This window comes from Nematolebias whitei, chromosome 10, assembly GCF_014905685.2.
Source record: "Nematolebias whitei isolate Nwh7 chromosome 10, NemWhi1, whole genome shotgun sequence".
NCBI classification, from domain to species: Eukaryota; Metazoa; Chordata; class Actinopteri; order Cyprinodontiformes; family Rivulidae; genus Nematolebias; species Nematolebias whitei.
Window position 1 is genome coordinate 13,705,356 of NC_056507.1, and position 24,986 is coordinate 13,730,341.

The window sequence follows — 24,986 nt, forward strand, 5'->3', positions numbered from 1 at the left end:
AAAAAAACAACACATGTTTAATGTGCTTACAGACTAGATGGGAGAAAACAATTTTTAGACAAAAAGCTGTATGGATTTATTTTCTGTTAATTAAGGCAAAGCAAAACTCCCAGGAGTAGCTAGTAAAGATAAATGAGATGTAACCAGTAAAAATGTACCACCCAATAGCTTAAGTGAGTAATTACAGGTGATTAGGGCAGATTTAGAGAACTGGAGATTTATTACACCAATGCGGCTCTGTTCATGTTAATGTGTCGTCGTTGTATATAAGAAGATAATGTGTGGCACTCCCTGTCCTCTCAGAATAACGATATTTACTTGTGTTTTACGTGAAAACAGCTTGTTTGTGTGATGTGTTCAGTGTTTGAGTAAACGTGTGCGTTTGTCTCTGTGTGCAGCTGGGAGCAGCGGGTTTTACCTCACGGCAGAGTGTACTATGTCGACCACAACACCAAAACCACAACTTGGGAGAGACCACTGCCACCAGGGTACGCCCATTACAAGTTTTTATTTGTTTTTTTTTCTTCTGTTGATGCATTGGTTGTTTGACAGCTATTAGCTTGGACAAGATTAAACTCTGTTAGTTCATGTTTGGTCTGAAGAAAGAGGTGGTCGTGTCTTTCATAGCTGTCCACATTCAGGATGTTCCAGCTTCGCCGGTGGTACCAAAATAGATCGAGTTTCAAATATGTTGTTAGAGCTAATATTTGGGCTATCTATAAAATAAAAGTTTAATCATTTTTTCAATGGAAATGGTATTTTGTTTAATACCATTTTATTACATTTGTACCGGTAAACTCCACATGAGGTCTGGTTGAGTGACCTTTAGGAATGTATCTGCAGGAATGAAATGTAAAGCATATAGAGTGAACTGATATGTAGTTCAGTTTTATTTATTTATTTTTTTAAATAGAACAAACCTTACTACTATAGCTGATAGACAGTGACTGGTGGACTGAAAACGTTTGGACTTATTGTTTTAATCCAGTAGACAAGTGCGTAAATACTGTATACTTGTACTTTTAAATACTCTTTGGATTCCAGGGTGTACTAAATTTAAGAATGTTCTGCATCTTCTGGACAAGAAGTTCTCATATAATGTGCATAAAAATTTGCAAAGATGGTTCGATTTCGCCAGTTGCTTTAACATTTCTCTGCTTTGGTCAAAGTGGGCAACAAATGAATGAGCATTGCCTAAAATACATTTGTACAAGTCAAGCAGACGAAAATATGTCATGATTTTCAAAAATTGGCTGCACACATTACAGCCACACTGGTCACTTTTTGTAAACACACACAATTCAGTCAAACTAGCAGAAAAGTGGATTATTTTCTCGATTCTTTGAAAAACAGTTTTTGATTTTTTTTTTTCTTCGAAATTTCAAGATGCCACCTAATATCCAAAAGTCATGTATATTATTTTTAGTTTGCATGTAAACTACTTAAAATTTTAGTTTTTATTGTTTTGAAGTTTTGTTGACATGCAGATATATAAAGACAGCTGCAGTCACAGCAGATATGTAAATTCATCCCCATGTTTTAGCTGCTTTAGCATGACATTTTTTTTATTTAAAATTTCCCATTCATGTTTTCTGGCATAATTACACTCATTGCAAGGTAACTATTGCCTAATTGAGCAGTTTGGTTAGGAACACTCTGTGAGCAGTTTGACTTGCCAGTGTTCAACCCCTTTATGGCATTTTTACTTGGCCTGATTATTTATTGATTTTCTCAGAGTGTGTGGCAGAGAGAAAAAAAGAGCCTGTTTTTAGGAAAAGGTCACCCCCTCCTTCTCTTCAGACTTTTACCCCCCTTCTCAGTTTTTCCATACAAGGAACGAGTGTTGGGGCCCAGAGAACAAAAGTCCTTTCTTAGTGCCACATGTACCTCCATCCACCACTGTGTTAGCTGCCATGGCCCTTCAGAGGATCAATTAGCAAGCTAATACTGGGCTAACGCTCCAGATGGACACACCAGGAACTGTTTAGAGCTTGAGGGGAGGCAGAGTGGGGGTAGATGGGCAGCTGAGGTTTGGAAACTCAAATAAGGAAAGCCATCCAAAGCTAGGACAGGGAAAGCTTATGAGTCACACTCTTTAATTTAAGTATTCTGTTGTGCATATAACCAGTAATGCATCACTAACTCCATAAGTTGCTCGTTGTTATGAAGCTTTTTTTATCCTGCAGTTACGGGAATGTCAGAAATAAAACTGATGCTGTCTTCACATCAAGCGGGGCTCGTCAGCCTTGCGCAATATGAGCCCAACACAACGTTACATTTACTATATTACATTTTCATAAACTATGATTTTTCTGATGTTTTAAGTAGAAAATAAATGCCAGCCTTGAATTGGAGCAGTTCTGCCAAAACCAAAGTGTAGCAGCGACTTCCACATAAAAATATATTTTCTAAGGCAAAATGAGTAGGCTAAAGGAAAGAGCTGTTTCTTTTTGTAAAACTTAATCAAAGCTGTGATCAGTAATCAAGACCAGTGGTTTAAAGTGGCCGTGTTTCTGCACAACAGTCACTTTTTCTGTTTTGTTTGATGCAGAGACATTGGACAAATCCAAGTTCTACCAATCAGAGCTGTCAGGACACAGCCACAAACCATCAGATATTTGCGCTCAAATTAAATTTGTCTTTCACCAGAACGTCTCTTGAGAATATGCTTTTTTTTTCTTAAACTGCATTAAGGCACAACATATATTCTATTTTTTTCCTGCGCAACCTTGTCGTAGATGCTCTTCAATCTGTTAAGTAAATGAAAGCCTAATTCTGTTTTTGTGTGCAAAAAGAACTTAATGAGTCCATCAAATGCCTCTTTAAAGTTTACTTTTATATTGTGTAAAAAAGAAAAAGAAATTACTCAGTGCTACTGGTCATAAATCAAGAACAGGGCTGAAATGTCTTATGAAGCTTTTGCATCTCTATGAAACACAAAAAAACCAGTTGAATGTAGCAACAAAGTCCATGCTCAATAATCCAGGTATACAAGCCAACATTTTTCAGTCAGGTCATCTGGACTGTTGGGGGAAGAATCAGTTTTGTGTTGTGTGTTTCCTTGACCGATGAAGCCTTCCGGATAGAAGGCGAAATGTTTCAGCACAAAAAAAAGAAACTGTCCAGATGACCTGACTGAAAAATGTTGAGTTGAATATAGCATTTGCTACATTTAACTTTTAAACAGATGAGTAAAGTTCTCTGACATTTTCCAAAGTAGAACAAAGTGCTTTAATAATGTTAGCCAAAATTCATACTTATGGTCTATTCTGGCAAGGACCGATGCAGACATGCTCCTGTTTTTAGTTTTCTACATTTGCCTTATAATGTAGCTGCTTTTGTTACTTTTTTTTGCCATCTTATTTGTAAAAAAAATAAATAAATCTACAGTATATGCTTTTTTATGATTGTCTACTGTTGTCGCTGTTGTCCATTGTTTTCATCATTCTTTGTTGAAATCAGGTCTCTCTTGTAAATGAGTCTTTGAGGCTCAATGGGATTTACCTGTCTAAATAAAGGTTGAATGAATGAATGAATTTTGTAGCAACAAAAAACAAATTATGTGTTGATAAATTATTAGCTCCTGATTATCAGCAGGTCATTAAAATGAGCTGAATGAACTTCTGTTGATGAACGCAGTTTTAGAACCATACGGTAATCTGCATAACTGACAAGTCTTTTTACACCAGAAATTAGTATTCATTAGGGATGCACGATATTATCGGCATGGTATCAGTATCGGCTGATATTAGCGATAAAGTTTAATATCGGACATCGTTCATTCCATCAAAAATAACTCGCCGATATAAAAGGCGCTGTATATATATATATATATATATATATATATACATATCAGTATATAACAAAAACAAAGAGATACGTAAACAGCGCCTTACATGACAACCCAGTGACAAAAGATGCCTGCAGCGCCAGCTCAACGTTATGACATCACATGCGCCGTTGAGTTTAGATTTATGAAAATTTACAAATTTGCACTGTTCAAGTGTTGTCATTGTGTTAGAGAAAGTAAATGTCATGAATAAATTTGACATTAAACATAATCCAAGTGGAAGTGTTAAATCATTTTCAGCCCCCTTTTTGGCATCTGCATTTGGTAGCAGGCCATACTGACAAAGACCATGCAGAATAATGTAGTATTTTAATTCCACAGCAGATAAAGCTATGTAGTCTCTGTAAGTTTGTCTAGGAAAAAAATATTGGTATTGGTACCGGTTATTGGCCAAATAAGTTTTAACATATCAGCATATTGGGTATCGGCCAAAAATCCTATATCGTGCATCTCTAGTAAGTTTAAATTGATTAATAACAGCACTTATCACAAGGAGTCTGTTTGCTCTGTGTGCTGAAAGCTCCCACTGACGCTCAGGGCTTCTATGCTCAGGAACAGATTTGTTTCCCCACTAGACAATCCTGCAAGCTGCTTTACTTCAGCAGGAAGAGATGGCACAAGAATGTTTTCTCCAGGCTGTGGCTAACCACAATTTCTAAAAAGCATGACCTTTAAAAAAATAAAAGTGGTATATTTTTGACTGGACTGTGGGAGTTACAGTGAGAGCTGCCAACCATTGTGCAGATTGGTGAAATATTCATTACATCTTTTAAACAACAACAGCTTTTTATCACCCGCCGCCAAAGGCAATGTGAGAGCGATATTTTTGTGCGCGTGTTTGCTTGTTTATGCCATTAGGAAAGTAGTTCATAAATCACTGAACAGATTTTAATAAACCTTTCAGAAAGTAATCGTTGGGTTGACATTTACAACTGAAAAACTTCTGGAGCTAACCCAGATCAAGACGGCTAAGAAACACAAAAATGACTAACTCAGTCAATGTTGCAGATATGTTGTAAAATTTGGTGTGGTAGTAGCTGGGTATAGTTCCCAACACACACTTAGAGCACAACCCATTGTGCAATATTTTTGTGTAAATCTTTGGCAGTAACTGTTGGTGTCAACCAGTCTGTCTGTTAGTAAAATATCTCATAAATCACTTGATGGATTTTAATAAAACTCTCAAAATAATTACTGGCTTTAATCTACAACTGATTACAGTTTGGAGTCAACCCAATTCAAGATAGTCATCACAGCACATACTTCAAGTGCTAACAGATCATGCGAGATATCGCAATATAGCATGAAACGCATGCATGTGATGTATGTTGTTATTTTTTAATGTTTTGCCAAAATATCTGTAACTCTGAGTTACATGCTGCCTCAGACTGAAGAAGTCTTGTATAAAAGATGAGACGTTTTAACAAAGAAGAAGCCGTCCAGAGGACCTGACGTAACCATGTTAGATTTATCTACCTGGATTATTGCGCATGCATCAGGACATTTGTAACTTGTCCTTTCTCAGCTTAAGATAATCTTAGTTTAAAACACTCTCATAAAGGTGTCAGGTGATATGCATTTGTTTCAGATAGTTTTGAATCATTCATGCAAGCCAGCCCCAGTGAATAAAATAAAAAAACTGATCTCTACTCATGTCATGTCTGAATTTTTGCAGAAAATTATTTCTCCTTTTTATCTGAAATGTTTGGAGTTATTATTTTTATTTATTTTTTCTATGATGCATTAAATTTAAACCTTTTTTATGTGTGAACTATCTTTTAGTTTTGCTCAGTTTGTATCATCTTACAAAGACCGACTCATGAGTATGAGCATCCAAAGAGGATTGCAGACATATTTGAGCTTAAACTGGCAGTTCTTGGTTTTGTAAGGTTAGACTTGTATTCCAAGAAAGAAATGAAGTGGATCGCTAATGATATGACTGGTACAAAGATGTAATCAGAAAAATAACTGCATATATAGGCCCGACAAGCCACTGTGGGCTCAATGATCTTCTCTGGCTCCAGTAAATAAGTAGCTAGTGTTAATAATAAAAGGGAGGAAACTGTTTGAACTGGGTTTGTAAGAAGCACAGAGTCATGGTGACCAAAGAGACGATCTATCACCCAAATAACTCTGGTGACAATTATCCACGCTGCTGAAGTGTCCTTGACTGTGATATAGAAGGCTACCCAGTCCCAAGGGTGCTGTTGATTATTTATTTCAAAATAATGGTCTTCAGAGTTTTACATTTCAGTAGTTTATTCTGCAGAAGGATTGTAAACTTTAGTGATGAAATGTATAGTTTCTTGTGAGGTGTAGCTGATGAAAGTTTTTCTTTTAGGCAAAGTTTTTTTTTTTTTTTTCCTTGTAGTCATTTTCTCGGAGAGGTGGATAAAATACATTTCATGCTAAAGTTGATGGTAAATTTTCTGCAGAACCTACCTGAGTTCTTCTCCTGCACACTTAAAGCACAGCAAATGTGTTTGTGTGTGTGTGTGTGTGTGTGTGTGTGGGGGGGGGGGGGGGGGGTTGCATAAATAGCTTTGATTTAACAAGTGAGTCTGTTCAGAGGTCTTGAACCACTGCGAAGGTCATGCAAACCAGAAGTCCTTGCCTACACAGTCTAATTAAATGATTTTAAATGAGTGCCTCTGTTGCAGTATGTTTTACTCCACCTTCAAATAGTGACTAAGTTACAGATGTACAAAAATATTATTTTACCTAAAATGTCGTTATAAAAGGTTAAAAATGTGGTACAATATTTGGATGACAACATCATCTGCTCGTGCAGAGTTCTTAAGCTTGCTGATATCTGCAGTGCGTTATTTTTTCATTTTTATTAGTAAACGGAAGTTGCTGCTTGTTTCTCTACATTCTGTGACACTTTAGTCAGAGATATGAGAATAGTAGGAGACAAGCAGTCAGTCTTGGTGCGCGCAGGGAACTGGTCTCTGTGTGAGGGTGGGGGGTATCTCAGCTCATGTCCAGACCTCCTGTCTCTGGGGAAAGTTAAGATATGGTGAACAAATGCACACTGTTATCCATGGTTGTTGTCAATCAGAACGATGTATTCCATCGTTTTCTCTCATCTTTACAATGGGCAACTGGCTGTTGCTCCATCTGATTGTTTTAGACAATGGCAATTTATATCATTTATATAATATGGAAAGGTCTCATTTCTAAGGTGGTTTTGTGTGTGTGCGTGTCTATGTGTGTGGAAAAAGCATGTCATGCAAGAATACATCTCTCAAAAATACAAACTAGCAAATGATGTCTCAAATTTTAGTAAATGCTGTTGACACTGTAAACATGGTATCCATAATCACAAACATAAACTAACATATACGTAGTATCATAACGCAAACTAAAAACGAAGGACACAATGCAACTTGTTAACACACTATGTTGTCTTCTCAAACTTCATTTAGGAGATAATAAAGCTCCTGAAACGTTTGCATCACTGCGAGTTCATATGTTGATAAAATGGAAACGAAATGTTAAAATATTTACGTACTGTACGTCTATCAGAAAAAGTTGCTTCAATTAGTTTAGCAACTTCATTTCTATTTCTTTACTCGTTTGTTTTCCTTTTCTGTGTTTTGCTACATTTTTACTGTTTTTACATCCGTGTTTTCCCCTCTTTCCTTTTCCTTTCTTGGCTATAACTCACTAATAGCCTCCTTGTTTTCTTTCCCTTTCTTGCTCTTGTTTCTTTTCCTCCTTTCCATAAATCAATGCTGCTATTATCAGCCACTTTTTGATAGAGCCGCCCACTCTGCACATGCTTGATAAAAATATTGTTGAAAGCTACAGCGTTTTTAACTTCCACCTTGTTTCTGTGCCCCTCCAACAACCTCCAGCTGGGAGAAGCGAGTGGACCAGCGGGGCAGGTTCTACTATGTGGACCACAACACCAGAACCACGACATGGCAGAGGCCCACGGCCGAGTCTGTGCGCAACTATCAGCAATGGCAAAGCCAGCGCAGCCAGCTGCAGGGTGCCATGCACCAGTTTAGCCAGCGCTTCCTCTACCAGGTACCTCAGGCCTTTGCTGCTTCACATTTAGACTGCACAAAATTTTCATTTTGTTTAGCTAAAGATGGTGAGAAATTGATCCTTACTTTGAAACATCCTCAATATGTTAATTAATTCTGCCTTGTTTTACACCCAAAGTGAAATGTGTTGCTTGTCGGTGATATACAGCCTCATTCAGCATATCTTTTTAAACAGCCAAGACTAACATTACCTCACTGAAAGATGAGTTGAATATGATGTCATATTTATCAAAGTAAAAATCAAGTGTAGAAAATCAGTAAACACACAACATGGATGATGTTTGTTTTAAGGTAATTTTTCCATAGAATACCAACATTCATTAAAAGAGCTGCAAATGTACAGAAATGTCTTTAAAGTTTTGTGGTGCTCAGATATTAATGTGAGTTCATGTAAGCGACACCATACCGAATCAGTCAAGGCCCGGGTTAACAACGACCACCACCGGTGCTGTTGACAAACATGGTGCCTTCGGAAATTGCGCTGATGTGTTTCTGTTTAATTTGTTAAAGAGTATTGCTCGTCACACATATGGTGCTTTTCCACTATCAGCTATCATCGGTTCTTCATCAATTAAGGGTCTGCCCAATGCCGGTACCCACCTCCACTCAGCCCGGTTTATGGGGCCACCTTGTTCATGGTTCCAAGTGAACTGATCTGAGATGATGATTTTGACAGCAGCCATTGATTGGCCAGCAGAGCTACATCACTGGATGACCCGCTCAGCAAAGCTGCAAACTACATCTGAACCTCCTTTTCCTCTCTGATCGTGTTGAGTGTGTGTTGTTTTTGTTAGTTTCTGGTATGGAAGCTCCAAAACCGTGGACCAATGATGAGGTACAGACATTCCTAATTTTATTTGCCAAAGTTAGGATTCAGAGTGAGCTGGACAGAGCCACCAGAAATGAGCACATTTACCGAGAGATATTGGAGACGATGGCGCAGCATGGCTACACCCGGACTCAAGCAAGTTCAAGTTGTGTTTATTTGTCATATGCAAGGTTAACACAACAGTACGACATGCTTAGGATGAGAAGAACCGATTTGACTCGCTAAAAAAAAATCAAAGAACAAACAAGAAATACTAACAGCATGCAATAAGGGTACAAAAATAAAGTACGAAAAAGTAATTATAATTTACAATGTCCTAAAGAGTGATGGTAAACAACAACATGGTAGAATATAACGGTGCAGTGCCGGGATAAGCTAAAGAAATAGAAGTCCAACTTTAGGTCGATTAAGGACCACAACAAGAAGTCACAGTGACAAATTAACAATACCTGAGAAGAACCAATAAGACGAGAGCTGAGTGGAGTCGGGCTCAGAGAGGCATAGCAGTTGCATATCAACTTCAACCCTTCTTTCTGTTTTAGTCATTTTGCACATCACCGAGGCAGGAGGAAGACATCTCAGGCCTGGCTTTAGGGTTATGTTAAAAGGATTGCTGTAGTTGTTCAATTTCTGTGATCTATCTCAGGGATGTCCAATCCTGGTCCTCAAATGCCACTATCCTGCATGTTTTAGTTGTTTCCCTTCTCTTCAACATGTCTTTTAAGTTTTGCAGAAGCTCATTAACCACTCGTTCATTCAAATCAGGTGTGTCAAAGCTGAGACACATCTAAAACATGAAGGATGGTGGCCCTCGGAAGACCCCTGGTCTATCTGTTTGTACTTGTTGATATTCATTATCTGCATGATTTAACAAACAAAATGATTTTTACAAATTTCAATAACTGGTAAACTATTTACCTAAACCTGTAACTAAAGCATTTAGATTATCTGGCTTAATGTTTAAATGAAATATTTTTCATCTAGATATTGTTTTTCCTGCTTTAGGTTTAATTCATAGTGTTTTGCCTACCCACACTTTGCAGAGCCCAAGGGCACTGAGTAAAATGTGAAATAGGACACTTCTTCAGAAAGTTGATCCACCATCAGTTGTTGATAATTTGTGTAAGCAGAAGCAATATTAACATGTCCATAGAAGGCACGCATGTTATTTGTGTAGCTTGCAACGAACGTTGGTCTTAAACAACAATTTAATAGATTGTTTTGCTTGAATGACATTAAGATCAAAGATGTAACACATTGAAATGCAATAAACTAGACATCACAATCCTTCTTTTCAGTAAAGCTGCCAAGGTCAGACTGCAGCTGGATTGAGTGGATTTAAACAATGGGGCTTTTTCAATGGACCATTAGTAAAACCAGCTTTAAAACTTATGCAGGCTTCAATAAAATTACCCCACCCTGCTCTTTATGGCTCGTGATTTAGTTTTTATTAAATCTGCATGTCTTTGTCCTTTTGTTTTCCTGCATTTCAAAGCTGTTTTGTGTGCAGTTCTTTTATGCTTGCCTGTCCCTTGATTTAATGTTTAACTTCATCCATTCTTTAAAACCTTTAGTCTTCAAAAAGTTTCTGAAAATCTCTTAATTTTCTGCCTTGGTTTTGTGTGTACAGATCACCTCAACACTGTCTTTGTGGATAGATTGAAAATGTGCGCTGTTTTAGGTCAGCTGTGGCTGAGTGGTTAGAGTGGTCGTCCTCCAGTGGAAGAGTTTGGGGTTCAATTCCACCTCTATCCAGTCACATGTTGAAGTGTCCCTAGGCAACACACTGAACCCCTCATTAACTCCGATGTGTGTCCCATCAGGGTATGGTTGTGATCTAAAGCACCGATTAGTCTCTATAGAATGATTTGTTCAGTTATTGTTGTAGGGGTGTAGTAGAGTGCTGTATGAATGTATGTGGAGGTAAATGAGGGCACATATTGTGTTGTAAAACACTTTGAGCATCTTGATTAGATAAAAAGATGCTATATAAGTACAATTCATTTACCATTTTTAAACTCTACTACATCAACCCTTTTCACATAATAGAGAGTACTTTTGCCAAAAGGAGGCTTGAGGATGGACTGACCAGAGGTTGGTTAGCTCTGTCAGATTACTTGACACAAAAGAGACTGTGTCAGAGTTAAGTGAAGATGCAATCATGATTATTAGCAGACGGTGTTGTTAAGAATTTTCAGAACAGAAATATTTAGTTTACGCTGAAAACTCTCAGCCTTCTTTTCTTTTCCCTCGTTCCCTCCCTCCCTCCTTCGCCCTGTGTGTGTGAAAAAAGCCAAGTGGCAGGTCTTGTTGATAGTACCCTGTTCTGTCTTGGAATGTCTACATTGCTGATAGCGGCAACTATTTATGGCCCCAGTGTGTGTGAACAAGGAAACGACACACAAAAAGGCTCATAGCGTTTCTGTGAACACAACAGCACGTTTGAGTGCCCGACCGACGCTCTCACCACCGGTCCTTCCGAACAGTTAAATGAGTCTGTGGTTGAATTTATGATGGTTACAGTTGGTGTGGTGCTCTGTAAAAATGGTAAAGTTTCACATATAAAGCGGTTTAAAAGTAAACTTTACTATAGAGTGGTTGCACTTCAAAACATTGACACTCAGTAATTGATTTGGGGTTTTGTTGATTTCAGGATGTTTTTGTTTGACTGCATTTGTTCACAGAGTTTTAATGTTGAGGACAGGTGTGACGTTTTTATTGTAAAGCACATAACTGACAAAGAAGGCCAGGACATGTTTTCCTAAATGAACTAACAAACTATACACATATAACATATATAAAGTACTATGCAAAGTCTGGAGTCAGGCTTTATTTCCTTATATTTTGCTTCTAAGTAGCCAAACTTTTTAAAAACATGTGAAAGTGAACTTGAAAAACAGTTCTCTTGGTCCTTCACATGTTTTATCAGGAATTTGGCTGCATTTACACTCATTTTCTGTTCAGTTCCTGACTATTTTAAATGACCATCACTTATGTCACTTAATGCTGACCTATGACTCGTTCAGACATAAAAGAAAAACTTCTAAACTCAAGGGATGAGCCATTGTTGTATTGAGACATGTCTTGGCAAAAAACAATTTTGAACTGAATCTTTAGGCACGTTCTTTCTAGCAGCCTGTCGCAAAGAGGGAGTTGTGGCGCAGAGGTTAGAAGATGGGCCAGTAATCGTAAAGTTGCAGGTTCAACTCCCCAGACTGATAACTTCAAAATGTGGGTGGAAAAAGTGAAACACCCACACCTGCCTCCACCCACATTTGCCCCACTCTGGGACCATGAGCAAGGCTCTTAACCCCCATCATCTGTTCCCAAAATAACAGGTCCCTCGAAAATGAGTTCTCGTGACTCAATGAGACTACCTGTATAAATAAAGGGTAAATAAATAATAAAATAAATAAATAAAGACACAGTTAGTTTCCATTTAGACAAGTCTGTTAGAAATGCCAACAGTTGCACAATTTTGCACACAAAAAAAAGTATTTTAGCACCAACAGGGGCATTTCCAAAGAGATATTAGATTGGCGTACAGAAGATAATGCATCTCATTTCTTTGCTGGATTTTTTCCTGTTTCTGAAAGAGAAGATTTTCAGATACTGTTGATCTTACCTTATAATCTTCTGGAGACAGTTTTGTTAAACCAGACACTTTTTCTTTAATCTTCTATTCCTTAGTTTTCCTCAGTTTTTAAACACATACTGTCCAATATCCTGTTATGGTCTAAAAATGGCTCAAAAAGGAATTGGAAAAAAAATAACTGAAGTTCAAAGAAAAACTTTGAAAGACTTTCAAAAAACATGAAAAACTACTTTTGTTTGTTTGTTTACATATTTCTTGGCAAGCTAATTTCATTTAAACCCAGTATATTCACTTCTTTCAGTCATCCTGACATTTAAACTTTTGCTTTTATTTCTTTAGGAAAAGTTGCCTTCCTTTAATGTTTTATTTTAGCCTTTATTATTACTATAACTTTATTAATCAAGGATTTCTACAGTACAAGGAGATAAAAGTAGATTTATCCTCATTGCACTTCTCAGTAGAGCTGTCACTTCTAGCCCGAGACTTGCCCAACCCTAATTTGGGCCGGGCAGATCTCGGGCTTTGATGCGGTTTTACGAATCATACAGCACAAAGAAAACTAAATAATGCACAATATAAAATTGTACTTGTAGAGGAGGAGGCAGTAAGTTTACAATGTTGAGAGAATGAAGAAAGAAAGGAGTGCAACAGTTAATTAGATTGTGAAGAGAGAGTAACGTAGCCGCTGGCGCATTGCACAATAAGTGCGCATGTGGGCTTGGGCTTCTATGATGCAGTTTTACTAATCATACACCACAAAGAAAACTAAATAAGAATGCATGATATAAAATTGTGTTAATCTACTTGTTGAGGAGGAGGCAGGTCCAACCGGCTGGTTGAAACAGGTAAAAAAAAGTCACGTTAAGTTCAGATGGACAACCTGATCACCTGCCGTGCGTGTCCTCTGACCTGCCGGTTGAAAGAAGTTTTAAAAAAAGTCCAGTTAAGTTCAGATGGATCAACTGATCATCGGCCGAGCGCATCTCCACACCTGCTGTCATCTGCGGTGAAGGAAGTGGCAGCATCTACAAAAGACAAAGCAAGCAGCACGTTCAATTAAAATAGACTTGTTCTATATTTTTCCAAATAATTTGGCTCTAAAATATTTTATTCATCTGTATAATAGCCTATCTTTAGACTTGATTTTTTAGGCTTTTTGTTTTGTATGTTAATATCCATTTGGTGAAACAAGAAGTCTTATCTCTTCCTTTCGTTACATTTTTAAAACTATCCTGTCAAACTGGTTTGCTTACAAAAGCAATAAAAGCTTAATTAAAAAAAAAGTGGTTTTTTTTGGGGGGGGGGGGGGGGGTTCGGGCCTGTAAGTATAGTTAGTTTGATCTGGTCGGGTTCGGAAAAAATGACTATGGGCTGGGGCCAGGTCGGATCGAATTTTTTTAGGCCCGAATGCAACTCTACTTCTCAGGGATGACTTTCTGAATATTTTTAAAAGAATCAGGAACCATTCCATTTTCATGCAATCGTGGAATTGCTATTTTTAATTATTTACACATAGGTAGAAATACAAATTCAGTATGACTGTGTTTTAGCTATTAAATATGAGTGTTTGACCTTTTTTTTTTTGGTCAAAACAGTAAATTCTTGTATTATTGTTTTTTTTTTTTTACTTTTTGTGACACTTCCATTGATTGAGCAGCATAGAGTTAAACTAACCATGAGATTAATTGTGAAAACATTCACCAATGCAGATTTAGTTTTTGCAAAGTTAAAGGTCCAAATGAGTGTTTGCAGAGTAATTGCCGCTTGTTAGAAGGGCAGACTTAAAGTCATTAACTGCTGTTTTCAGCTCTCCTTCATTTCCTCCCCCTCAGCTACTTTTCCTTTTCTTTTACTTGTACTATTTTATTTAACCCTTCCCCATCATTGTGTTGCCTCTTTTTGAATCCCTTCATATTCACATTTCTGTTTCATTTTCTGTGTCACACCATCATATATTTGTTTTTATTCAAGCTCACATCAGATTCTTTTTTACTTTTTCTTATGTGACTTCCTCTTGAGCCACTGCTGTCACATCTGTCTTTCACACACATACACACATCTTTCACTTTTCCCCCAGTTTCCTACTCCCTCACCTCCTCCTCTCCTCCAATTATAACTTTCGGCCCATTTCTGAAAGAACAAGGGCTCCTTAACAGCAGCACCTGAATCAACCCGGTGTTTTTTCACTCACAGAAAACTCACACACGTCCACGCTGCTGCATGCACACAACTTGTCAGCGCTCACATTTCTATAAATGACACTTATTCCATGAAAGGATAATGAACAGAATGTCTTTAAATGGCACAGATTTGAACACTGTCCCCTCTATACTGTATATTGGAAATTACCAGTGGTACAGTCTTTAGAATTGATAAGTTTTGAAAAAATAAATAAAACACTTCTTTAAGTGCAAGCAATTGTAAAAAAAATAATGCTTTCATACAAATTAAGTAGTTTGTTTCTCTGCTCCGTCTCTTTAATCTTCTCAGTTTCAGAATATGATTGCAGAAATACAGCATACTGTGTTTAGGTTATAATTTTAAATACAAACTGGGATGTATAAACGGGTTAATTATTAGATCAAACCTGTTTTAGTTTATAACTTCTCTGTTGGCATTGCTTCGTTATTTTGGTCTGAAACTCAGATGAGCAGGTGTTTTTTCCAGGCAAACTCCCTGACCTCCTGTTTATTGCACTCCTCAAGTTTTGTCCTTGTGTGCAGACGTTTGCCTCCCTGTTCTTTTCAGATTTAGAGAAAAAAAAAGTTGTCTTTACAAGAGAAATTTGTTTAACTTTTTCCACGTAAAATGAATAGTTTCAGTTTTACAAATAACTCAAGAGTCTAGCTTAAAACTCTGTGAAACCTTTGATCAAAGAAATTTTCCCTTCTGATGTCTTAACGCTTTGTGAAGTATTCTTTCCAGAATCTGTAACACCCAACCTTTATTTCGTGCGTTTGTGCCAACATGCTGCTTTTCCCTCGCTTCCTCTCCCTCCCTTGTTTTCTCAGTCTCCTTTTCTTTTCCTCCAGCCCTGGCTCTGTCTGGAAGCTGCTGACGAGCTGACCGGTCAGAGCCAAGATGAAGTCATCATGTCTTTATATCATTATATTCTCCTTTTACCTTTTTTAGTCACAGAAAGCCCATACGGGTGGGGCATAGATTGGCTGTCGATGGGAGCAACACACACACAGACACACACCCTTTAAACCCTATTTTGTGCCCGCTCTCGCTCCTCTGCAGGCCCAGTCCTTTCCATCTTGACACCCTCAGATTTTCCATGACAGAGCTGCTTTAAAAGGGGAAGTGTTGTTCAGAGTGATCCATACATTAAGTAGATAATTCTCCCTTTATGTTCACTCAGGAAACCGTCTGTATTTAAAGGTACTCATTTCAAATTATCCAACAAAATAGAAAACAGGTTGTCTTGAATTATATATACAAAGATGCAGTTTGGAAGAGTTTACTCCAGTGGTTTTCCAGATATAGTGATATGCAATTGTGAAATGTGGGTCCACACTCAATGTAAACAAAGCACTCAGTTGAATCCACCAAAAACCACATGGAAGTTTGAGTCACATGATAGACCTATATAAGGCTGATTGGAGTCTGTGCAGGTAAACATGGCAGAAAGAGTCTCATTGAAGACATTTAGGTGAGAATATAAAAGTGAATCTGCTGCTAAACGTAAAAGAAAACAAACATTGATTAAGACATCTGTTAAGATTAAATAGGGCGGTGTAGCACCATAAACACAAAGCTCTGCATTCAAATACATGCGGCTTTTTAAAAACTTCTACTGGACCAGTAATTTATCGTGTCAGCGTTTTTTCCACTCTAGTCTAACACTTGGAACGTTTATAACTCAAATCTTATTGGTATGCTTATAAATTGTCCTTTAAATGGGATTACACCAGATGAGGCTCAACTCAGGTCTAGAATTTTGGCATTTCTTGTCTTTAGCATATACCATCTGTAACTTGTACAGGTATTGCAATGTTGTTAATAGGTAAGCTTAAATACATACTTATACATCAAAATGTCAGACTTCTCCATCATAAACAGCTCTTCTATGGACTTCACCATTGTTGACTTATTTTCAGTCACTTCATCTATTTCTGTAGAAAAACTAACATTTGGCCGTTGACAGCCATTTAATAATTTAGCTGATACATTTTTAATATAAGGACACAGTGATTAACCATTGATTTGAGGTAGTTATTGTGCAGATTTGGTTTCTTAAAGTTTTTTTTGTTGTTTGTTTATCAGTCTTCATGACATTACAGTGAGTAGGCCTGTCATAATGACAAATTTTGCTGGACAATTAATTGTCTCAGAAATTAATGAGATAAATTTGACAATAATTAGTAATTGTCAAATTTAAGAAGAAATGTTGGTTAATTTTTGTGTGTAGTACCTTTTTTGACCACCGTATGGTAGTATAAGACTGTTTGAACAGAAGATGGATAGTGAGGGAGCGAGCAGCATGTCTCTTTAAGAACAATGGGAGGGAGGCCTCTTGACGTGACATGGGATGTCTCTCGTTCCTGTTTTTCAGTTCTCAAAATAATGGACGCGCAGTGTGGTTTGAGCTCTTTAGCGTAGCATTTGTCACACAAAGCTTTTAGTAAAAAAAATCAGTAAACAACTTCTCAGCTTCTTTTTGCAAATAAAAACAACTTTTTACACAAAGGCACGGGTTTCAACTATGAATTTTGGAGCTTTGACAAGACGGAGGCTTTTGCCCGAGGTCGGCCTGTTAACTTAGCTCGTAGTTTTGCTTCTCAGCTTAGCTGCTTTTAACGATCCAAAAACTCGATTTGGGATGGTTAAAACAGATTTTAAAATGAAAAGAGAAAGGGAGAGAACGGTAAAGAGCACCAGAGTTGAGTCTTTTCATCCAGTGTCTTCAGTAGAAAAAGAGACGCAAAGAAACGATAAAGCCGATAAATGAAAAAGGGGTCGTTAATTTTCATATATCATGCGATTAATTGATTTATTGTTTATGGCGACAGACCTAACAGTGAGTACCTTTAAGTTCATCATGTCTCAGAAAGCCCTTTGGAAAGACACCAAATTTCATTTGGGAAAGTGATGGTTTTGTTTTTGTCACCTTACATTCAAAACCTCAAAAACACAAGTAGTATTTACCTGTGTCAAAGCCAAAACTCTCCAAATTACAGTTTCAGCATTTTTTTGAGAAGGGAGGAGGGGGAAAATTGTATTATTTATTTATGTAAACTGGGGGTTGTGCCTGCACTCTGCTTGGTGGTCAAGTTTATGATGCTGGACTTTCTTATGACCAGTCCTTTAATAAACATCATTTTGCATGAAAGCTCACCATTACCATTTAACTCCCAACAAGCATCTTTTGAGCTACTTTTCCACTTCTGCTAATATATATTCATGCATGTTGGTGTGTGTTCACACTGACTGACTGTTTGCCACGGACAAACTTTCCACACTGTGGCACACACACGTTTTTAATGTGTGGGTGTATGAGTACAGGCTGTGTAAACCCCACAGCAGTTTCCAGGCCTAGGATGAATAAAGGTGCCTTTTGTGAGAATTTGGGTGGGTGGGGCCGGAGAGGAGGTGGGGTGTCCAGTCTGGAACATGCATGAATGTTCCCTCAGTTCCCTCAGACATCACACTTCCCTGCCTAGTTTCACAGCAGCGCTAAAGAAAGGAGGAGGTGGTCGAGGACCTGAGGGTGGGGTCGGGAGGGTTGCCTCGGTGGTGGTGGTAGGAGGAAGAGGAGGCGGTGGAGTGTATGTGAGGTGTTGAGCGGGAAGCTGAGGGGTGGGGGTGGGGCTTGCATCCAGCCAGTGAGCTCATTGGAACAGCGTTGTTGTTTTATCCTCCTACCGAGCGTGTCGTTTTTTGGAAGCATTCAAGCTGCCGGCCGGCCAGCTCCCTCAGTTGCCCCTCGCTGCTGCTACAGAGAGGAGTCATCCCCTCCCTCCACCACACCACCACCACCTCGTTCTGCCTTTCACACACTCTCACCCTTCAATCTGGGCCTTGTGTGGTAAGGAGGTGTTAAGAAGATCTCATACTTTGGAAAAGCGTTAAATAGTAGGTTCTACTTAAACTCCTCTAGCTCATCTTTAAAATTGTATTCCCTGAAAAGTTTTCACAAACGCAGCAGTAAGAACCCAGGCCTTCAGACAGGAGAAATTCACTTTGTGCTGTGAAACCAGGACTAACGCTGAGCAAAAGCAGGGAGAAGAGTGACAGAAAGGTGTCCTGATTGTCTCTCTGTTTCTCCCTCAGCCGTCCGGCGCTCCGGTGGAAAATGACCCGCTGGGCCCGCTGCCTCCTGGATGGGGTAAGTTTGCCTAACACACTCGTGTGCCTACGCTCCAAATCTTTCTGCAACGAGCTCATAACTGAAATAGATTTACTCCACCTTGATTCTTGTCGGTCGTTTTAATAACTCTTGGCTGTAGCCACCAGAGTGGCAGCGCAACGTGTTAACATAAAGGTTGGCTTCTTTGATTAAGTTGTTCACAATGTGCTTTTTAAATCTGTAATTATCTTTGAGTCTGAGGTTTGGGTGAAGTGTTGCACAATTAAAGAATTAAAGTACAGAAGAAAACAACACAAACAATGCGGTTTGTCTCATTTCCCTCTTGCTCGTCTGCTGTCAACAAATCAGTCTTTAATTGACTTATTTATGTCTCCACTTAACTGATTTAGTTTTTCACTCTGTTAAACAAAATCTGGATATCGCTATTGGTTTCTGTTTGTTTCTCCGCTCATTTATCACTGTAAGGACTCCCTTTACGCTAAAATCCACAAATTGCAGGGGCTGCATTATTGATGGGACGCCTCATCGTTCAACGTTTTCCCAAATGAGTAATGTAATTAGATCCATACAGAGTCATGTCACACACATTCATTCATAACCGAACGCTGCTGGCAGCTCCCGTTCCACTTACATTTTCACAGACTTCATCCCCGCAGCCTTGTTCTCTCCAAGATCCTTCACTCTCTGCCCATGATGCCTTCTCAACATGTTGCGGTACCTCAAAGAAGAAAACCTCAATTATATCATTGGCTCAGATTCACTTCTCTGGCGCGCTCGTTTTTTTTTCTTCTGCGGTCGCTTCCCTCCTTTTTTTTTTTTCAAGGTTTGGATTTTATGAAAAAGAAAGATGGGAGAAAAGATAGAAAGACGAAGAAAAAAATTGAAGGGGGTTCAAGCTGGATAGTAATCGGGTGGGGGGGTGGAACAAGTAAAGCAAGTAAGGGTTGCAATGTGAGCACTACTGTTTCTGGGCCCTCCGCACACTCCTGTTAATGAGAAAAAGATGTCAGAGCGATGGAGGGAGGAGGATGGGGCACCAGCTAACCGTTCATGAAACTAGTGGACTACTACCCACACATGAACACACACAATTGTACACACATTTATAAAAATACATATTTTCTTTATAAGAAAAATACCTAACCATCATATTGTGGCCATTTCATCACATTACTGTAGTTACACACACAAATATTTGACCCCAGCGAGGTATTAGTTCAAGCAACAGTGAAATACCACACAGACTTGCTGGTTTTCTCTCATGATTGTGACATTTTTGTTTAGTCTTCTTCAAAAAAACAGACTCAGGTGATCCCTCTGAGCCTTGACCGTTTATTGAAACGTCTTTTTTTCTTAACGTTTTCTTTGTGTCTGCAGAGAAACGTCAGGACAATGGCAGGGTGTACTTTGTCAACCACAACACGCGGACAACACAGTGGGACGATCCTCGGACCCAAGGGTGAGGCCGCGAGCAAGAAAAGTGCAAGATTGTGTGTTTGTGCAGGGTTGCTTGTTTTTGTGGTACATTGCTTTGAGTGTTTGCTCTTACAGATGATCATCAGTCATCCACATCATTTTTATAAAGCAAATGTTGACGTGTTTTCCATTAAACGGAGTATTATTCAACAACAGGAACATTTTATAAAACTCCTACGTAACTCAGACAAATTTAAAACATGGCAACACCTGAAAGGACATGAAGCCTTTGTGAACTAAAGTTTGATATAATCTTATTTGTCTGCCCTTCATTTTGATCACTTTTTTATTGGCATTTAAAAGCATCCAAAGTTTTTCTTTTTTTGTTTGCTTAGCAACAACAGATGTTCATTTTGCAGTTGTTTTATAAGCTCAGGCTCTTCAACCTGTGAGACATTTTCACTTTAAAAGCTCTGATCAAAGAAGATTTTACATGCCCACTCCTCCTTTTGTCATTTCAGTCATGTTCAAGATCTAATATTCAAATAGTTATAACATATTTTTTTGTAATTAAAGTTTAATTTAATTTTTAAGCAGCTATCTAGCTCTATCACTCTATAATTAAACATAATGCGTGATCTAGACCAGGGGTCTGCAACCTGCGACTCTGGAGCCACATGCGGCTCTTTGGTCCCTCTGCAGCGGCTCTTTCAAACTTTGATCAAAACTAACATAAAACTGAATTTTATAGGATGTTACATCCACAACAAAAAAAAATACTAGTTTTAGCAGTTTTCCTGTCATTTCATTTGCAAATATGCAGATACTAGTACTAATACACAGAGTAAATTATACTCAATTTAACTTTATGCTTTATTTTTTCAAAGTAGGATACTCAATTACGGTACTCCACAATAAAAAAAAAAAATGCATAAGCCTGCACAGTTCATTATTATAATTTTTTTTTAATTGGCAAAATGACTGTCTGCAACCCGAAAAGGAAGAAACAGGTAAAGTGCATTTATATATGGATGGATGGATGGATGGATGGATGGATGTATGGATGGATGGAATCCAATCTTTTCTTTTGTCTTAAAATATAAAAAATGTCAATAAATATTAACAGTCATCAGATGTTTTTATTTTTATAACTTCACATCTACTGGCCAGAAAAGCCCCCTCTAACAAACTTAAAATGGCCCATGGGCCACCAGTTGAAAATGACAATTGTAGCAGGTTTTGCTGCTCTGGACACGTTTAATTTAGTGAACAAAGGGGCAGAAATGGCTCTTTTGTTTTTAAAGGTTGCAGACCCCTGATCTAGACACAGTCGGGCATTTTAAAGACAACATAAAGTTCTCTGTGACTCTCGCAGATGACAGATGGATTTGTTTTATTTCATCTCCAACTTATTAAATTAGTCTTAAAAACTCAGCGTAGGGTCTAAACATGACGTAATAGTTTTAGCACTGAGTTTCAGCTCCACAGGTTGGCAGGGGACGCATGTTAGCTTTATTCCCCGGAACGGGGCTCCTCCGATCGGGACCATGCTCATTGCCCATCTCCCTGTTTCAGGATGATCAAGGAGCACCCCCTGCCCCCTGGCTGGGAGATGAAGTACACCGCAGAAGGAGTCCGATATTTTGTGGACCACAACTCACGAACCACCACCTTTAAAGACCCCAGACCTGGGTTTGAGTCAGGGTAACTATTCTCTCTCAGGCCTTCCTGCAAAACCTCCTGAAATAAGAAACAAATGGATGTTGCAGATTGAGGCAGACTTCCAAAGACATTCAATCAAATTATGGATTTATTTTTTCTTTCTTTTATCTTACTACATGTACGGAATTAGTTTACACAGCTTTCTTGATTGCATCAAACTTTAAATGATCATGACAAAGGTGACAAAATGTTTTTATTTTATTTGCATCTTTCTGTTCATGTTCATTGCCTTTCATTTTTATCCTGTTTTGAACGTTTCTTTCTGTCGAATTAAATCAACTTTAGCATCACAAATGTTTTATTGAAAACACATTTTATCATAGCAACATGTTCAAACACACACACACTGCTGTTCTCCTCAGCCTGTGGATGTTTGCTTTGCCTTGAAGTATCAAGTCTGGCTGCAGAAGTCATGATAATGTGCAGATGTGCTGCAGCAGATCCACTGCAGACTGCCCTGGCATGTATATGTGTGTGGGGGTGTTTGTGCTTCTCTGTGTTTGCCTGTGTGGTTGCCACTGTACACTTCATTTGCGGAGATGTATCTGCTTTTCCTGGTGATATGTGCTCGTATTTTTAGGCCGGTGGCCATAGAGGGCTCCTGAAAGAGTCTTTACTGTTTTAAAGTCGGAGTGCTGCAGCGGTGTGTGTTTCTGTGGACGAGGCTCTGTCGCTGCGGTCTCCATTTCCTAACCTAAACCAAAATGTGCCTGGCAGCTCTGCAAGCGCAAACCCAACACTTTCTTCTCTCCTCCTCCTTTTTCTCCCATCATTTAGGTCTTTTTCTTACTTTCTTTCTTTCTGCATCTCAGACTTTCTCCTGCTGACAAAGCACATATTCAGCGTGTGCAAAACACACTGGCGAAGCTTATACTAACACAGCTGCAGCCTCAAGCTCACCTTTGTCTGTGAGAGCCAGACAAACCCAGTCAGAGCCTAACGGGTGGTGTGAATTTAACTTTGCATCTTCTTTCTGCCTGAAACGTCACGGCTTCTTAAAAAGGGATTATGTTTCTGGTGATTTTAGGCTTTTCTTTAAATTGTGCCGAAATGACCACATTTTTCTTTTTGTCTCTGTGTGTGTGTGTGTGTGTGTGCAGGTCACGACAGGGGGGTTCACCAGGCGCGTACGATCGCAGCTTCAGGTGGAAATACCACCAGTTCCGTTTCCTGTGTCATGTAAGTAACTAAATGCTTAAGTCCTGAAAAAAAAGATGTACCTCACTCTAAAGTTGGTAGATTTGGTAAAAATTAAATAAATAAACTTAAAAATTAACTGTCAGTGGGTAACTGATACTTTAACAAACCAGTTTAGGTTTGGAGTTTGTGAAAACAACTACCGAACAAAACGGTAAGAGGGGACATTTGATCACGAGAAGTAAAGCTGAAGAACACTTTGAGCTAACAGTTAATACTGTCTGCAGCCTTTCCACAGATTACTGTGTAATTAACTGTCCAAAAACCTGATTACTTCCTTCTTCATCATTAACCTCCTGATTGTTTCGTGTGTCTGTGCAGTCTAATGCCTTGCCAAGCCACGTGAAGATCTCCGTGTCCCGACAAACGCTGTTTGAAGATTCATTTCAGCAGGTCTGCACCGAACGCTCCACAAAACGCCCGTTATGGCTTAACTGCAGGGTTCAAGATGAAAATGTTCAAAACGACAGGAAAATATTTGACCTGGGCAGTAACACTATTTTTTTTTTTAATTTTCACTTAATAACATCTGCACTAAAAGAAACTTGGTGGTGGAGTCTTATTTAGTGTAGTTTTATTTTAATGTGCTTTATTTTTATACTACTGTATTTGTCTCTTATGTACGTCTTTTTCTCTTGTATTGAGAATTTTTATGACTGTTTTTGATTTTTATTCATATATAGCCATCTAGACCTGGACTTTTGTGGTAAAACAAAGGATTCTTAAATAAATAAATGTTTTGATGGTAAAAGTGTCTGAAATATACAAAAGAAAAAGAAAAATTGTAGCTTTACTTTTGCTTTTAGTTTTCCTGCATTAGCAAAGTTAGTGAAAAATTATCAGCGTCAGACATTTTGAACATGCAATATTTGTATATTTTACTAACATTTGTTGTCAAAATCAGCACTGAAAACAGAATTAAGTTTTATTTCCCACTTTATTTGGAGAACATGTTTAGTTTACTTTGTATCAGGACTGTAAAAACTCAAAGCTGCTTCACCAAAAGTTTTATCTCACACACTGAAACAACTTAAAAGATGATTAAAACAAAAATTTTGATTCAAATTTAAGGTTAAACCGAATAATTTCTCCTCAAAGAATATTAAGCTCATGTCTCAAGAATCTCACACATCTAGGCAAAAACAAAAATATTAAGGATTAAATCACTTGGCACACTGACAGTGACTGAATTATCTTGATAAAACACTGTAACGGCTCCTAATTCTCTGTAAAATGTTCATGCAGATTGTCTGTTTGTTTTCAGATCATGAATGTGAAGCCGTACGATCTTCGGCGTCGACTCTACATCATCATGCGAGGAGAGGAGGGGCTGGATTATGGCGGCATCGCCAGGTGAGTAGCAACAAAACTAAAACCTCTGCTTCATCTTCTTCTCACTTTCCATCATGGTTTTATATCTGCCTTTTTTTTCCTGGGACTTCTTTAACCTGGTTATACTTTTTAAAGCTTGTGTTGTTAATGTTGGTGAAGGTATTTTTGGTTTTTGGTCTTGATCTCTGCACCAGCTCTTCTTCTCTGGATCCAATATTCAATCTAAAATTAAAGCTTCAATGAGCTGATGAGAAAAAAAACAGGGAAAGTAGGATTATTCTGTCATGTCCAGACTGCAGTTGTATCGTTGAAATATTTTATTTTTGCACGCCACAGTGATAGATTAAAGCAAAAACATCAGTTTAAACCCGTAATCTGTAGAAAATAAACTCCTTAAGCAGTGCTATGAATCAGCCAGATTAAAATTGATCTCTGATCTGATTTATTTTGGTTTATCATGTAATCTGAGTCTTAAAGGAAGAGCATATTGAGGAAACAAGCTTGTTTACATCAGCATTTCTTTCACTTGATTCAACAGTATTATAAATGTTTCTGTTGACAGTGTTCATCAAATTATTTGTCTTTAATTACTTTCTTTTTCTTAATTCGATACTTTTAAATATTGATATGCAATCATTTGTCTTAAAGAAAATTCAGACTAAAGACGTATTTCTCAA

General features: G+C 38.2%; 1 protein-coding gene across 1 annotated transcript in view; it reads left to right on the forward strand.

Moving 5' to 3' along the window:
• wwp2 (WW domain containing E3 ubiquitin protein ligase 2) overlaps window positions 1–24,986 on the forward strand; it is a 60,634-nt gene that overhangs the window by 26,113 nt on the left and 9,535 nt on the right. Inside the window, exons 9-16 of the mRNA XM_037683380.1 lie at window positions 399–488; window positions 7,711–7,885; window positions 18,606–18,660; window positions 20,020–20,101; window positions 21,634–21,762; window positions 22,881–22,959; window positions 23,299–23,370; window positions 24,242–24,330. Coding sequence (XP_037539308.1) covers window positions 399–488; window positions 7,711–7,885; window positions 18,606–18,660; window positions 20,020–20,101; window positions 21,634–21,762; window positions 22,881–22,959; window positions 23,299–23,370; window positions 24,242–24,330 — 771 coding nt within the window. The remainder of the gene's footprint in view (window positions 1–398; window positions 489–7,710; window positions 7,886–18,605; window positions 18,661–20,019; window positions 20,102–21,633; window positions 21,763–22,880; window positions 22,960–23,298; window positions 23,371–24,241; window positions 24,331–24,986) is intronic.